Source organism: Erythrolamprus reginae, chromosome 6 (genome assembly GCF_031021105.1).
Source record: "Erythrolamprus reginae isolate rEryReg1 chromosome 6, rEryReg1.hap1, whole genome shotgun sequence".
Lineage (NCBI taxonomy): Eukaryota > Metazoa > Chordata > Lepidosauria > Squamata > Dipsadidae > Erythrolamprus > Erythrolamprus reginae.
Genome location: NC_091955.1, coordinates 61,097,589 through 61,114,081, shown reverse-complemented (window position 1 = coordinate 61,114,081; position 16,493 = coordinate 61,097,589). Strand labels below are relative to the sequence as shown.

The window sequence follows — 16,493 nt, the reverse complement described above, 5'->3', positions numbered from 1 at the left end:
ATCCATCCATCCATCCATCCATTCTTATATCTATTTTATATGCCGCCTAGCTCTTCGTTTTTTAAAAAAATATTTTTAATTAATTTTTAAAGTTATTAAAATACACATCTGTATGCAATTTAAAAAGTGACAAATATCTAAGATTAACACAATTGCAAAATAAAAAGGGCTCAAGTTAAAGAGGTTGCGACTCAGAGCTTTTTAAAGCCACCTGCAACTGTGGCATAGCGCTCATAATACAAACACTAATTTATGCTAGATTTGTAACTTGGTGAATGCTTTCTGCATTTTCAGTTGCATTCATAACAGCGGGAACAATCTATGTAGGAGTTGTACAATAATCTGACCCATATGCAGCAGCTCTAGAATAGTTCCATATACAGTACTGTAGTTCATTTTTGCTCCAGCAGAAAAAATAATAGCTCTGTAGTCAGATCATTCACTGTGTTAGGATCCACCAAAAAAAGGCAAAAAAGAAGACACAAGCGTTCAATTTTGGCAAATGTCTTCATTATGAAAGAGAAGTTTTAAAAATGCTACTATTCATAGGAAAGAATGCTCTGCACTGTAGTTAAAAAGCACTAGCCACTGAAAAGAGAAAACACTAGTTTCTGAAAGAATATTTCTTGGAACTCCCCACAGCTTAAAGCACTATCTACCACATCCTGCCCCAGCATAAATTTATACCAACCTATATTTTCTACCTCCAATACCAATCTCTAACCTGCCACAAACATGATGCTAGGTAACACCACCTGGCTAGCATCAGTGGTACTTTAAGGATAAGGATAAATGGTTTTACAATTTAAAAGATTTATCTTCCTCCTCTCATATCTCATCATCATCAACAATAACTAGTGGGACTATAACCAGTCTTTGGAGAGAGGCGGCGTACAAATCTAATGAATTGAATTGAATTGAATTCCCTGCTTACTCCCCTTAATATTGTATTGTCTTGGACTAGACCTAGGTTATGAGATTAGATCTGACAATTGATTAAACCCTTGTATTTATCCCAGTAAAAACCTAATAAGTTTATGTACAAGAGTTTTGCATGAGGGAAGCTGACTACCCGCATTATCTATTGATAAACTCCCTTTGGATTCAAATTTAAAGTTTAAATCCATACCCCAAGGCAATCAATATGATAGAAGGACACTTCAATGCCCACAATGGAAGAATGTCTGCAAACGTTGATAGAGTTATCAGAGATGGGTAAATTGACTGGTTAGGTAGGTAGGTAGGTAGGTAGGTAGGTAGGTAGATAGATAGATAGATAGATAGATAGATAGATAGATAGATAGACAGACAGACAGACAGATCACTATATCTATCTATCTATCTATCTATCTATCTATCTATCTATCTATCTATCTATCTATCTATCATTTGTTTCTACCTGGAAACCGCTTCTGGGTTTTGTGTTTGAGATGGGGGGAAATGAAACTTTGATTTTAGGTTTGACCAATTAGATAGATGTATTGATATAGTGTTGGAAGAAATGTCCATCTGTGTTCAGTTCCAAATGGGGAGAAAGACAATGGAAACATGGAGGCTGCTTGGAAGGATGGTTTAATTGTGAACAGGATCACATGGGTTTTAGGTTCTGGACAGCTGGAGAGTGAATTTTAGGTCCTGGAGTGGAGAGTGAGTGTTATTTATACTCTTTCTTGGGTTTTGAACTTGAGCTTCCTGTTCCTGTGGAAAGGGTAAGTATCCCATTGGCTGTCAGACTTCCAGGGGGCAAGGGTCTTAGCTAACTTTGTAGGCTATCTGTATCCCAGGCTTGGTTGAATCTTGCTGGATGATGTAATGAAGGGAGTTTGGACAATTCCTATTGTGGCTGAGGGCTAATCCTACCTTTGTTTGATCTTGGGTGAGGGTATTTGCTTATGAATAGACCTAGCCATCTTTTAAGTGCTGATATCTGCAGTGGGCTATTGAGGAAGGTGGGGGCTATTAAGAGTGAGTCTGATTCCGGCCTCAAAAACTTGTCTCTCCATTTTTCATCCAGGGGAATACAGTATAATATTCTGCCTTTTTAATATTTCCTAGAATATTTCATTCTTCTAGGAGAAAGGTGAGTGCTAACTTTCTACAAGAGAAATGGCTAGTGTGTACTACTATGTGAAAGTAAAAAGTTCAGTTTGTATGTTACTATCTAATTATACTATACCAAAAGGAGTTGTAAGTCAATTCATTTTCCTTCTTTTTCCCATCTTTTCTGCACCCTTCCCTTTTCCTTTCCCTCTCCTACTTTATTTTTGTATTTTATAAACATTAAAAAAAATTATAGTGTTACATGAACCTGCATAATTGTTTAATTGTGCTGTTTCTATTTCTCATAATTCATTAGGCAATCTGATGCCCACCCAATCCTGCATTTCTCTGGTCAGCTGATGATCAAAACTGACATGAAGCCAAGAGCTGTCAGAAGCCTGGCAGGAGAAGACATTTCTGCTACCCAAAGCAGAGAAATCTGAACTTGCATCAGCTTCAGGTGGCAAATAAGGTAATCTCACTCTGTGGAAGTCACTGACTGCATCATTAAGGTACCATTTAGTGAAGTGGGTCAGATTGGTTTACAAAAAAATATATATCAGCATTTGGATAAGGGGGAAATCACTCTTATAATCCCCAGCCAGGTAAAGACAATTTAAGGCTGCTTCAAGGGTAGGCAATGTCACAAACACATAGCACAAACAAAAGAAGACAGCTGGAACATATTTCTACTGCAATTAGACAAAGTAAGGAAAGATAGCTAGAAAAGTACCACTTGCAATCTCTCCTTGTGCCTTCCCCTAGTTATCAAACTTAATTCAGGAAGCATCTTTTTTCCTGTCCCCTATCTCTGACAGAGGGGAATAGCCTCAAACGAAGCACCCAAATTTCCAGGCCTAAGAAACTGTGTCCTCTCCTTCCTGGGCCCTATTTATTTATTAGATTTCTATTAGCATCTTTGCTTTGCTTTTATACAAATAACAAATTGAGTCAGTATATTTTGGTTTTAAAGACAATACGTTTGGTTTTAAAGACAAAAGAATCAGGAGGTATCTTCTCTAATAGAGATAATTATCGGTCTACTCTTCAGTTATCTCGATACGTCCAACGTGATCCTCAAACACGGCGCGGAGTATTTTGTAATACTGTACTGTACTTCTGCGGATTAAATCAGAGAAGTAGCACTGCCTTAAACCAAACAGCTAAGGCGCTTTCCTGATCTCTATGGCAACGACGTAGCTCGATTGCGCCCTCTAGCGTTAATTGTCCATTATTTTTTTCCCCTCCAGGTCTCAGGTCCTCGGCTCAGAGCGAAGCGGGCTGCGCATGCGACCTCTCCGTCATCAGGGAAGGGCAGTTTTGTGAGCACGCCGGTTAGAGAAAGAATGAGGTTAAATTCCAAATGGACGGCAGATGGCGCTCGCTGACTATTTCTTTTGCACTGGTTCTCGATTAAGAAGAAAAACAGGTATTGCGTTCAGCCTGACTTTTATACACTGCTCAAAAAATTAAAGGAAACGCTCAAATAACACATCCCAGATCTGAATGAATGAAATATTGTCATTGAATACTTTGTTCTGTACAAAGTTGAAAGTGCTGACAACATGTGAAATTGATTGTCAATTAGTGTTGCTTCCTAAGTGGACAGTTTTATTTTCTTGGAGTTGTATTTATTTCTTGGATTTGTATGCTGCCCCTTTCCGAGGACGTATTGTGTTGTTTAAGTGTTCCCTTTATCTTTTTTGAGCAGAATATATGTGAAATTGCAATGATTCTGTAATATTTGCTTCTGTGGGAAACAACCCCACTTTACCCTACTTGCTGTTAGGGAAAAAGCATCAAGTATAGCAACTATCAATTTTGTGATGCAAAATTTAATCACATTTTTCCCCAGAGATGTCAAACATAAATGAAACCAAACTTTCATAGCCCAGAAGCAGCAAATAATTCTACTATGAAATTTAGATATTTTTTTTTAAAAAAGAAAGCCAGTTTGATTCATTTAAAAATGCAAGATCCAGTGTGCAGAAAGAAGCATCTCTCTGAGATCCAATCAAAGTGACAAAAATGATGTTACAAAAAGCAGGAAGCAAGACATCACCAAATGAAGACTATACTTCAACTTCAAAGTTTACAGTCCATCTTGGGCTTCAAGACCAATTGTAGAGTATATACAGAAGGTCAGTGTTGATGGTTCTGAATCCACTTTCAAAGATCCAGAGTGAGGCAGGGCTGCTGGATGGTTCTTCAGATATTTGCTGGGATGCAAAACAACTGTGGAGATAGATTTTACAGCTAGCAATGAAGGAATGGGGAAAGACAGATAGCTAGCACAATCTTCTCCCTGCCCTTCACAAAGCAGACACTGCCTGCAAAAGAGGAGAATTAAATGCTGCACTTCTTCTACAAAGATGGAGAACAGAGTCTTCGGAGAGGGGCGGCATACAAATCTAATAAATAGTAGTAGTAGTAGTAGTAGTAGTAGTAGTAGTAGTAGTAGTAGTAATAATAATAATAATAATAATAATAATAATAATAATAATAATAATAATAATAATAAATTGGGGAGGTGTTCTGGATAAAAAAGAAAAGAACCCAGTTGTACAGTGTTAGCTGGCACTAAGGATCTGATTCTTAAAATAAGGTTGTATATAGTAAGGTAAAATAAGGTATTAAATTATAGAAAATAATAACCCGGAACTAGAAACTTCTAAAGCTGATATTTTAAAAGCCAACCCTGAAGCAAAGAATTCTCTGAAGTATAATTCAACCTTTCAAATTACTGCTTAAACATCTATGTTTTTAAGACAGCATCTTAGAGCAGCGGTCCCTAAACTATGGCCCACGGGCCACATGCGGCCCGCTGAGGCCATTTATCCGGCCCGCGGGTGAGTGACAGGAGCACATCTAATTTTCCATGAATAAAATGCGGTATTTTGTTAGTAACTAATATCAATCAAAAAAAAAGTTGCAAAAGTTTTTTTCTAATTTTGTCATCCAGTTACATTCATTTTCTTTTAATTAAATTCCCTCCTCAAAAAAGTACAACACCAATTATATTTTTAACGTATTAACCATTATGCCAAAGTGCTTCCTTCTTTCTTTATATATTTTTCTATAAGCCAAGAAAACCTTGTATAGCCAATCAGGTGTTAACAAAAGAAAATTAAAAACAAAACATAAACATGTATGAATTTCAGACTTCTCCCCCCCCCCCCTCTAAATAGTACATTTCCATTTTGTTTTTTACTTTAAAATAAGGTATGTGCAGTGTGCATAGGGATTTGTTCATAGGTTTTTTTTAATAGTCCGGCCCTGCAACAGTCCGAGGGACAGTGAACTGGCCCCCTGTGTAAAAAGTTTGGGGACCCCTGTCTTAGAGGATCTACCCTAGATTAATCACTTCTTTACAGATCATTAAAGCACCATTCACCAGAACGTTACTGTATACCAGTAGAAAATTTCCTTCACCCTATTTCACCTATCAGTATCCTGCCAGTATCCTGAATTGTGAGTGTCCTTATTTACAGTGAACAGGGCATGTTAAGGAAAGTAATTAATAGATTATCCTATCTTCTCCTCCCCAGCCCATCTTCTTCCACCAGAAATCACTGTCAGCATAAATATATACAGCAATCATTCCTTACCTGGCATGGGATAGGATTGGGAAGCAATCCTAGTTTGGATAGATTGTTCACCCAGATGGTTTAGCTATCTTCAAAGGTTATTCCAGACTTGCATAAATTCATAGCAACTGACTATAGACACTAGGACAGATGACAGGATAAAAGGCAAAACTTCTCTTCCTTCTTCTATCTCTCTAAACTGCTTTGTCCTCTAGCTACTATCAGTGCAACTGCCCCTGAGTATCCATCAACTCATCAGCTATTTTAGGAGAGGGTCATGGCCAAGCGCTGCGGCAACACAGGAATCTCAAATCCCTGTCGCCTCGGGTCCTGGTTCAATTGGAACCAGGTCGGAACTGCCCTGGAGAGGCAGTGAAGTAGAGGGATGCTGTCGGGGATCTGGTTGGGGTCGGCATACCCCACAGAGAACTGATTTAGGGCCCTTGACTGGCAGCAGTAGAAATCGGCTTGTGAAAGCTGTCTAAGCCTCAGCAGCTGCAAAACACAAAGATCAATTGTTTTTGAAGTTTGAAGTCACCTGGAAAGAGGAACTAAGGAAAAGTGCAGGAGGGACAAAGAAAGAGATTAAAGGTTGTGCTGGTGAGTTTGCCGCATTGACGCTTGGGACTTTTCTAATCTTAACTGGAACGAAAGGATAGACAAAAAACAAAGACAAAGCAGTTACCTAATATCGAATGTCACAGTGGTAACAATTTTAAGAAGCCTAAACGTTGATAATCTTTAAATTGGATTATTGATTTAATTTTGGAGTGAATATCTGCTTTAATAAAATTGACTCAAACATAATATAATAATTAAGAGAAAATAGATGTGGAACTGATGGAGGGTGCCACCTGCTGGTTGGATGAATTATTGCTGTGAAGGATTTTTGTGGAGGTTTGAACAGCTGTTGGCCTTGGATCTTGAAAAACCAAAACAAAATTGTCATCTTATCTGTTGGAGCTGTGAACCTGTAATGAACTTCTATTTACTTGAAAGTTGAAAGGAAAAAAAGTTGAAAGAAAAGGATTACTTCAGACTATAAATTGGTGAATGGTAGCTTTGGCAATATAGAATTAAAAGTTGATGATCTTACAGTGTCTATTAAGGACTACTTTGTAGACTTACAGAGATGCCTTTTGGACTATGAAGAAAAAATAGGAGAAAATGTTGAGAAAGCTCTTTACTAAGTTGACCTATGATGTATTTTTTTTTAATGGTTAGAAAAATAATAAGAAAAAAATCTTTGTAATTAAAACTATCCACTCAGGGAAGGATTTAGAGGGCATAGGAAAGAAGGAGAGAAAGGAAAGAGAGTAGAAGGAGTGGTAGAAAAGAAGGAAGTAAAGAGGAGGAAAGAGAGAGAGTAGAAGGAGAGGCAGAGAAGGAAGGAGGAAGGAGGAGGAGAAAGTAGTAGGAAAGGGGAGAGAAGGTGTAAGAAAGTAGATACTAGAGGTGGAATAGCCACTTGAGATAGAAAGAGGGGAATGGAGAGAGGGAAGATGGAGGTGAATTGAATAATAAAATTAAAATTGGAATGTAACTTAAGTTATTGTACTATTGTTTTTAAGCAACAATATATATATATTGATTTCTATTGAAGGAATATATGATGTATGTTATCTATGTTTTTGATGTGGAAGAAAAAAACAAAAAACTTTTACTGGAAAACCAACAGCTCATAAGCTATTTTAAACAGCTTTAGCATGATTTTGAAAAGCAAGAAACCAGAGAGGGTTCCTACTGGTTCTAACCAGTTCTTTAGAATCATTAGTAAACTGGTGATGATATCACAGAACCAGTTTCATCGATGCCGGTCTGTGGGTGCCGCCATCTTGTTTTTGGCTTCTGCGCATGACCGTGTGGCACGCAATGCGTGCACAGCCATGCAGAGCTTGAGGAACCAAACTGGTGGTGAGGTAAATTTAGAACCCACCCCTGGAAGAAACATAAATTCCACAACAGCCCAGCTCTGAGAGACAGGGTGGAGTGATTGCACCATGAAGCAATAGAAGGAAAGGTGTGTCTCATTTGCTTCATTCCAAGCCCTTGTCACTGAATCAAGTACAATTTGAGGTAATCTAGATTTCTGGATTTCAATCTGGCAAATTTATTTATTTATTTATTAAATTTGTATGCCGCCCCTCTCTGTAGACTCGGGGAGGCTCACAACAGTAGTAGAAAAAACAATGTACAATACAAATCTAATAATTAAAAATAAAAACCCATAATTTAAAAAACATACACACAATATACCATACATAAACAATATAGGCCTGGGGAAGTTATCTCAGTTCCCCCATGCTTGACGACAGAGGTGGGTTTTAAGGAGCTTACGAGGGGCCAAGAGGGTGGGGGCAGTTCTAATCTCAGGGGGGAGCTGGTTCCAGAGGGTTGGGGCCACCACAGAGAAGGCTCTTCCCCTGGGACCTGCCAAACGACATTGTTTAGTCGACATGACTAATACTGGGCAGATCCCAGTTTTTAAAAAATATTATTTCTCCTCCTCCTCAGAGATGAATAGTTCTGAGGAAATTGCACAAAAACTAGGAGGAAACCGTGTGTCCATCCCAGAGGTAAGGATACAACTTGAGAGTGGGTTCCAACTTACCTCATTGCCACTTCGCTTCCTCCCATGCTGCATGATTGCGCCTTGTGGGAACGCGCATGCGTGCACATGCATAGTACAACTTTCCCCAGGGGGAAAAAAATAAGATAAAAAAAATTGTGATACATGTGCCATGCCAGAAACTCAGCTTCTGTGCATGCACAGAAGAAAATAATTTTTAAAAATATTCAAAAAAAGAGATGGTGGTACCCACGGACCAGCATCGAGCAATTTGATTCGTTGATGACATTGTGATGTCACCTGCAGGTTGCAACCGATTCAAGTGAACCAGTCCGAACCAGAAGGAACCCACAAAATGGATTATAAACCTGGAACCGTTATGGAAATTTTAAGCTATGTCAGAAATAAAAATGGCAAAAAACATAAGAGGTTTCAGTTCCATATTGGTGCTATTGTTAGGTGTAAGTAAGTGTAAGTGGAGAAAGGTCCCTTGACTCAATTTACAGATCTCTTAGACTTAAATTTTTGTATCTAAATTTCCACAGGAAAAAATGGGACCTGCTGGTTTCATCTTGATCATTAATTTTGTACTTATGATGTTTTAACTGCTGACTGGAAGTGTCAATGAAGAAAATATCTAGTTCAAAACACCAATATCATTGCCAATACTCATGTCAAAGTACAGAGTTACAACCACAGGAGAGCAGAAGTTGTAGACTGAGGAAAGTTAAATATTATTTAAATGTCATTTTTTAAAAGTGAAGTTTGCCAAAGTAGCCTATACAGTATTTAAAAAGTTTTAAAATGTTCAAAGCCATGACAGGAGCACATTAATACTAGGAACTTTAAAACGTTCATAAGTCAACCAACTAAAATCAACTCGTTCAAAAGACTAATTTGGAGAGACGTTTAAAATCTCATCTACCAAGCCAAACATTCATTTCAAGACAGGAAATTCAATAAGTAATTGGCCACCTTTGAAAAGGTATAATTGTGCTCATCAGCCCAATTGCTGCAAGTCAGACCCACATCAGACGTTTGAGCTTTGGTAAGAAATGTAGATTGAAGGAAAGACATGTTAGATGTTGGAGAAAGCTTTATAGAGAAGTACAGGAGAATGCTAGCGTTGTTAGCAAAGGCTGAAAGGAAAGCTCAAAAAATGTGTAAATGAAAAACTGATGTTATAGAAGTAGAGGAGTATGTATTTCAGAACCTTGTCAGTATTATTTATATAATACTTATAATTAAATATAATTAAAATTATTTATTTAATCAACTTTATCATTTTTATAAACAACTCAAGATGGCAAACCTATCTAACACTCCTCTTATTTCCCCCACAATGATCTCCCTGTGAGAGTAACTGACCCATAGTCACTCAGCCAGCTTTCATACCTAAGTATGAAAGGAGTGGATTTCTACTGGTACCCTAGAGCAGTGTTTCCCAACCTTGGCAACTTGAAGATATCTGGACTTCAACTCCCAGAATTCCCCAGCCAGCGTTCCACTGCCTTGTGGCTATATCCATCATTGGAAAAGGCTTCAGGAGTAAACCTTGAGGCAAAATCCGGAGCCGGAATTTCGGAAGCAGTCCGTGACTGTGTACAGCCATGTTCTGATAACTTCTGCTGGAACCAATCATATTGGCCTTTGCCATTCCATTGAAATATTTCAAAGATGTGGAGAGAGGGGATCCACTACTTGGGTAACTGTCTATCCTCCATACCAAGGGTAGGCAATGTTGGCTCTTCTATGACATGTGGACTTCAACTCCCAGAATTCCTGAGCTAGCGTGACTGGCTAAGGAATTCTGGGAGTTGAAGTCCACAAATCACAGAAGAGCCAACTTTGCCCATTCCTGCTCCATACTAACCGACCCAGGCTTCATGCTCTGGGGAATCCAGAACATGATACCATGGTCTTTCGAGACTGAAGGATACTAATGCATATCTTGACGAACCTATTTCTTCTTTATGTCTATGGAGATTCGCAGTCATCCAGGTCATGGTTGTCCCCAAGGTGCTTTATTTTTCAGGAGGCAACTGTTTTCTTTGAAGACGTTTCAGTTCGCATCGAAGAAACTTCTTCAGCTCTGAAGCCATTTCTTCTTTAGAAAATTTTCCCTTAAAAAATAGTAAGTTTTAGAAAAGCAAGATTGCCATTTTCTTCAAAAATAGTCTTTATGTATTGAAAATGTACTGAAAATCCTGAAAACAGCAAGGAAAATAAAGGTAAACAGCTATGAGAGCTGGTTATATGTGCAGCCTAGACAAGTGGAGAAGATCAATTATGAATATTTATTAGATTTGTATGCCGCCCATCTCCGTAGACTCAGGGCGGCTCACAACAACAGCAAAGACAATGTAAGAACAAATCTAATAATTTAAAAAACACTAAAAACCCCATTATTAAAAGCAAGCATACACACAAACATACCATGTATAAACTGTATAGGCCCGGGAGAGATATCTCAGTTCCCCCATGCCTGACGGCAGAGATGGGTCTTAAGAACTTTATGAAAGGCAAGGAGGGTGGGGGCAGTTCTAATCTCCGGGGGGGGGGGAGCTGGTTCCAGAGGGTCGGGGCCGCCACAGAGAAGGCCCTTCTCCTGGGTTCCGCCAAACGACATTGTTTAGTCGACAGGAACCAGAGAAGGCCAACTCTGTGGGACCTAACCGGTCGCTGGGATTCGTGCAGCCTAGACAAGTGGAGAAGATCAATGGGTTCTAAATCCCATCGTTACCAGTTTGCTGGACTAGGCCAAACTGGGAGCAACCTACTGCTGGAGGAGATATATTAAGAGGTTGCTCTGTTTTATTTAAACTAGAGCAGTTAGAGTGCTGTGTTGTTTCTGTGATTGTGCCCTATGATGTCATTGCTATGTTATTGGTATCCTGCAGGATTATCCACCTGACTGGCCTCTGTGAAGTCATTGCCTGTATAACCACTGATAACATTTCAACAAGATGAGCTGTTCTCTTCTAGTTCGTCTCCACTGAACTGTGTTTTCTTTTTCATCTCATGCCAAGCAATCATACCAAGCCAAATGGCAGGTTGAGCCATGCTTTCTATTTATTTTAACCATGCTATGCCAAAGAAGTTAGGTTTCATTGTGGTTTAAATCCAAAACTGGTGTGATTTTTGCTTCTGAACCTGTGCAATCATGAATATACAAAGTAGTCCTAATGTTGTTTATTTAATAATATGCAATTATTGTAACCTATAAAGAAGGGGGACTTTAAAAGAAAGTAGGAGAAAGACCAAAAGGAAACAAAGGAAAAAGAATAATAATTTAATAATTAATAATAATTTATTAGATTTGTATGCCGCCCCTCTCTGAGGACTCGGAGAGAACAGCTGGTATTATCTTCATAGTATAAAAAATCTAAAGGGCGTATAAAATGTACCTCTGATCAGGAAATTCTTTTTTTTTCTCTACAGTGTCAGGAATGGGTGTGATATGTGTGTCCTCCTGAACATCAGAGTCTGATTTGAAGACAGCTATTGACAACTGATGCAACTGGGTCCTTTAGGAATATCCAAGTAGGCCACCAATTGTAGAAGACTGGTGCTGGAACATACCCAGATGGAATAAATAAGAAAATACAGGTAAAATAAATTCTCCATGTTCTTAAATTATTGCAGATTGGCATTTCCCTGTGAACAATATAATAGAAGATATATCAGTGATGGCAAACCTATGGCAAGCATGGGACAATGGGCCAACCAGAAGTTCCCTTGTGTATTCATCCTCGGCTTGTTTTTCACTCTCAGAGGTCTTCAGGAATTTCTTCGGCTTTGGACAGTTGCAGCCGGGCCTCTAACATCTCGGCCCATTTCTTCTGTAGCCGGTAAGGCTTTCCTGAAGGCCTGTGTAGCCGATAACAGAGCTCCAGATCGATCCAGAGCTCTATTATCGGCTACAGAGGCCTTCAAGAAAACCTTCCCGGCTGCAGAAGAAATGGACCGAAGTCTGTGAGGCCTGGTTGCAACTACCTGAAGGTAAATAGTAGGACAACTCCACTCCCTTTGGTTTCTGAACTTCTAATTGGCCCGTTAGGATATTTTTTCACCATATCCAGGCTTCAGGGGGCTTTCCTGAACCCTGGGGAGAGCAAAAAACAGACCTACAAGATGTCAGGATACTTATAGAAACATAGAAGTCTGACGGCAGAAAAAGACCTCATGGTCCATCTAGTCTGCCCTTATACTATTTTCTGTATTTTATCTTAGGATGGATATATGTTTATCCCAGGCATGTTTAAATTCAGTTACTGTGGATTTATCTACCACGTCTGCTGGAAGTTTGTTCCAAGGATCTACTACTCTTTCAGTAAAATAATATTTTCTCATGTTGCTTTTGATCTTTCCCCCAACTAACTTCAGATTGTGTCCCCTTGTTCTTGTATTCATTAAAAACACTTCCCTCCTGGACCTTATTTAACCCTTTAATATATTTAAATGTATCGATCATGTCCACCCTTTTCCTTCTGTCCTCCAGACTATACAGATTGAGTTCATTAAGTCTTTCCTGATACGTTTTATGCTTAAGACCTTCCACCATTCTTGTAGCCCGTCTTTGGACCTGTTCAATTTTGTCAATATCTTTTTGTAAGTGAGGTCTCCAGAAAAAGATATTGACAAAATTGAACGGGTCCAAAGATGGGCTACTTCAGTGAGACCTGTGCTCATGCACAGGGGGAGAGGCAGGGCATTGGATTATGGGTGTGGGATGTGTACGCACAGACATCCTTTGGGTACCAGAACCATAAAAGGTTCACCATCGCTGAGATATATTAGACATCCTCTTATGAAAAACCACTACATTTTATTTTTGTGATAATATTGGCAATTTCTGTTCAATTAAAATGTGTTCAGTGTTTTTTGTTTTACTACTTATTAACAGCATACTCGTGTCTTACATTTTGATACTTGCCTGTAATACAATATTCCAAGCCATAGACAGAGTTTGCCTGCAATACTGCATTGTAACCATTGTGTTATCAAGGCTCTTTGACATGTCTGTCAAGAATAATTAGTCTTGTTGACAATCTCATCCCTGCAAATACCAGATTCAAAGGAACAAAGATGAGAGGGGGACTATTTCCCACATGGAAGGTCCTCAAAGCATCCAGTTGGCCACTCTGGAGAAAAAAGATTTGAACTGATCAAAGAGGGCTACTCATATTTTTTAGCCGTTCAAATAAAATATATTGTACTAGCCCCAAGTATGGAAATAGATCCAAAATATTTTAAGTATGGCCTAGTCATCATAAAATATATATTGGCCTTGGTTTCTCATAAAATTAAGCAATTGATTTTCTTCCATTAAATATTGTTTTAATTTGAATTTCAGTGTAACATATCCCTTTATTGGAAATGCAGTCCATTGTTTGTGGAGCAAAGCCTGAGGAGAAACTAGTCAAGGCCAGCCGCGAAATGTATGACTGCGTCTATATTTTTGTTTCTTCTACCAACACTGCATTCCGAATGCTCAACCAATTTCTTGGAAGTAAATTACCCATAATTACAGTACAGGAAAACCTTACCATCGAGGAAAATCTTCAGCTTCTGCAGACTGGTCTGAAAGAGATGCAGACCCTAGTACAGTTGAAAGACAAAGCTTTCCAGGAAAAAATCGAAGTCCCTTTGTATTCTCAACTTATTCTGCCAACCCTTTCCACTGATGAAAAAATCAGGCTTATAAAAGATATATATTCTCAATATAATGGCATTTTTGAAAATATCTGTGGTCCCATTTGTGCTGTTATAATTAAGCATGGTAATCTCCCTGAAATGCTTGAAATTGCTGTTCAGAATTTAATGAGTACACCTGTGCTGTCTCTTCAAGTGAGTGAACTTCTCATGACCAAAGAAGAAATTGCTAAAGCGCTTCCTGACTCCAGCCCCTGTTCATCTCAAACATCGCCACCAGTCCAAAAGAAAAGCCGCAGTTTTTCTGTTGTGCCCAGGTCTTTTTCACTTGCTAAATTCATGCGGATAACTCATTGTAGACAAGCGTCTAAGGATTCAGTTCAGTTGGCCGCAGAACTTGTGGCAGAAGCTGTTCAGACTTTGAAACCATATTGTGAACATTTCCAAAGATTTATTAAGATGGCCGAAGAGTATGTCACATTGATCATTGACAAAAGGCAATAAACCAGAAGGCAATTGCTCTGCTTTTAGAAATTTACTTGTTTACCCAGCAAGAAAGTTGCAAATAAAAAAAAGAAAACTTCTGATTGCAGTATCTCTATTCCCATCTATGGTTCAAACATGTTAATATTTTTTTTAATATAATATCAGTGTCAACAAAGGCATATATGGTTTGGCTCCTATTCAAAATTCCCCTTAATAACTTTGAATAGTTATTTTTAATCAATTCCATTGAAATGGCCTTACAAATAAAATAAAAATAAAAATAAATAAAATAAATAAAATAAAATAAAATAATAAAATAAAATAAAATATAATATAATAAATAATAAAAATAAATAAATATCACAGCTTCAAAACACAAAATGAATCTGATTTTGCTCTTCAAAGCAAATGCAATTGAATGATTCAATAAGATAGGATGAATCCTTTTTGTTCATCTGTCCTTGGTAAAGCCCAATTTTGGCATGTACTATAGGTGCATATGAGCAAATTCAGGATGGGCCCCTAGCTGACTCACAAAAATTGAACATGGGCATTCAGTTCCTTGCACCTGATTTCTTAGGACAATCCTAGACAAATGACATATTTTATATTTGTATCTTTCTCATTTTTGTGTTTAGACTGTCAAATATTTCAGCATAAGGTATGAATATATCTGTAGAAGTTTTTGGATGGAAGAGATTGCATGATAGTGTGCTTCAAAAATAATTTGGAAATATGTTCTAGTCCTTTTATTAAGACATAAAACAACAGGCTGCTTTAATGAATAGCAGAAAGGTGCTAATTCTTGAACTTGAAAATAAACATATTAAAAAGCCCTCAGATGCTAGGTTGATACAAGAAAAGCTTGTAGTAGCTTCTAAAGCTTGAAGTAGCAAAGCTACTCCAGAAGATTTTGCTTCTAGAGAAGCAACAAAGAAACATTTGTTTAAGAAATATAGTTTTCGGACTTTGAACTTGGAATTCAGGGGGGAGGGTTGTGTTTAGGAGGTAACTAGCATATACATTTCTAATGCAACCCCACGAAGAGAGGATTTATTGGCAATTGGTTACAACATTCCCTACCAGTAATTGAAATTGCTGGATTTGTTTTCATAGAAACCTTCCCGTACAGCACATTAAACTAAGGAATGTCTCATTATAGCAAAATCGTCCTACCATTCTTCTCCTTATCAGTATATAACTATCATCTCATTTAAATCCCTCTTCCTCCTTTATGCCAGTTGTATTTCCTTGATAACTTTTTTTAATTCCCTACGTTGGCCATTGCTCAAGGTTGTTTTTCATCATCTTCCAGTTGTGTTTCATTAAGGGAAATTGACAAATTGACTGAAGACAAACCATTAGAAATGTAATCGGGTTAAGTGGTTCTTCCCCATTAATCTGTTGTCCTTATTTCAGTGTATTTTAAAGCAGATGTTCTCTGCATCCTATGCAATGTTTCCTGGTGAATATTCTGCTGGACATAATTCTTAATTGTTGTGGTTAGCTCTGGCCCAGCTCCTGCCCCAAGGACTGTGGATGTGGGGGAGACATCCACATGCTGCAGGTCTGTTTTGCCCCCGGTGGAATCTGCTGATGAAGGCTCCTGACCAAGAAGACATGAGTGACAGGGAGGAGGAAATTGTGGCAGACATCTCCGAAGGAGATCAATTATCTAGCTCCTCCTTGAATTCAGAGCAAGAGTTAATGATACAGCCACGCATGCGGAGAGCGATGCATAGGCAACAACAACTGAGAGATTATTATCAAAGAAAATGAGGCCACCTGTGGTTGGGTGGGGCTGTGGTAATTAGTGAGGCTGCTATAAAGAGCAGCCTGTGGGTTTGGCCATTGTGGGGGATTATCTAATCGTTTGTTGTGTTTCATGACTGCTTTACTGACTTTGACTTTTTGTGTGCTGATTTTTCCCTGCTTTGAAACTAAACCAGAGCAAAGTGTGAAGGACTGTGAATTGCCTCACAGCTGCAAGGTAAATATCACAGAACTGATAAGAGACTTGTACAAATTACCAGTTTGTTTGGAGACCAGTGCTCTTTGCTATACCAAAAGAGGGCTTGGTTTAAGTGAATTTTCATTATAAAGAACATTGTTTTGAATTTTCAAACGTGTGTGTGTCTGAAATTTGTACCTGTGAA

The 16,493-nt window shown here is 38.4% G+C and overlaps 2 protein-coding genes across 4 annotated transcripts in view; one reads left to right on the top strand and one right to left on the bottom strand.

Moving 5' to 3' along the window:
- LOC139169584 (retinoic acid-induced protein 3-like) overlaps positions 1-16,493 on the bottom strand; it is a 168,900-nt gene that overhangs the window by 138,633 nt on the left and 13,774 nt on the right. The window lies entirely within an intron of this gene.
- On the top strand, positions 1,796-14,392 carry C6H12orf60 (chromosome 6 C12orf60 homolog). 3 transcript variants are annotated; one of them, XM_070754797.1, is made up of 5 exons: positions 1,796-1,876; positions 2,357-2,512; positions 3,291-3,469; positions 11,638-11,805; positions 13,553-14,392. In XM_070754797.1, exon 5 carries the CDS (start codon positions 13,576-13,578, stop codon positions 14,353-14,355), a length of 780 nt encoding a protein of 259 aa, XP_070610898.1. In that variant the 5' UTR covers positions 1,796-1,876; positions 2,357-2,512; positions 3,291-3,469; positions 11,638-11,805; positions 13,553-13,575; the 3' UTR covers positions 14,356-14,392. The 3 variants fall into 3 exon arrangements, with proteins under 3 accessions (XP_070610898.1, XP_070610899.1, XP_070610900.1); XM_070754798.1 differs by lacking the exon at positions 1,796-1,876 and adding an exon at positions 1,997-2,080; XM_070754799.1 differs by lacking the exons at positions 1,796-1,876; positions 2,357-2,512; positions 3,291-3,469; positions 11,638-11,805 and adding an exon at positions 12,153-12,198.

Bases quoted from the DNA above. Each gene is read 5' to 3' on its own strand.
- C6H12orf60 (XM_070754797.1), top strand. From the start codon at position 13,576: ATGCAGTCCATTGTTTGTGGAGCAAAGCCTGAGGAGAAACTAGTCAAG.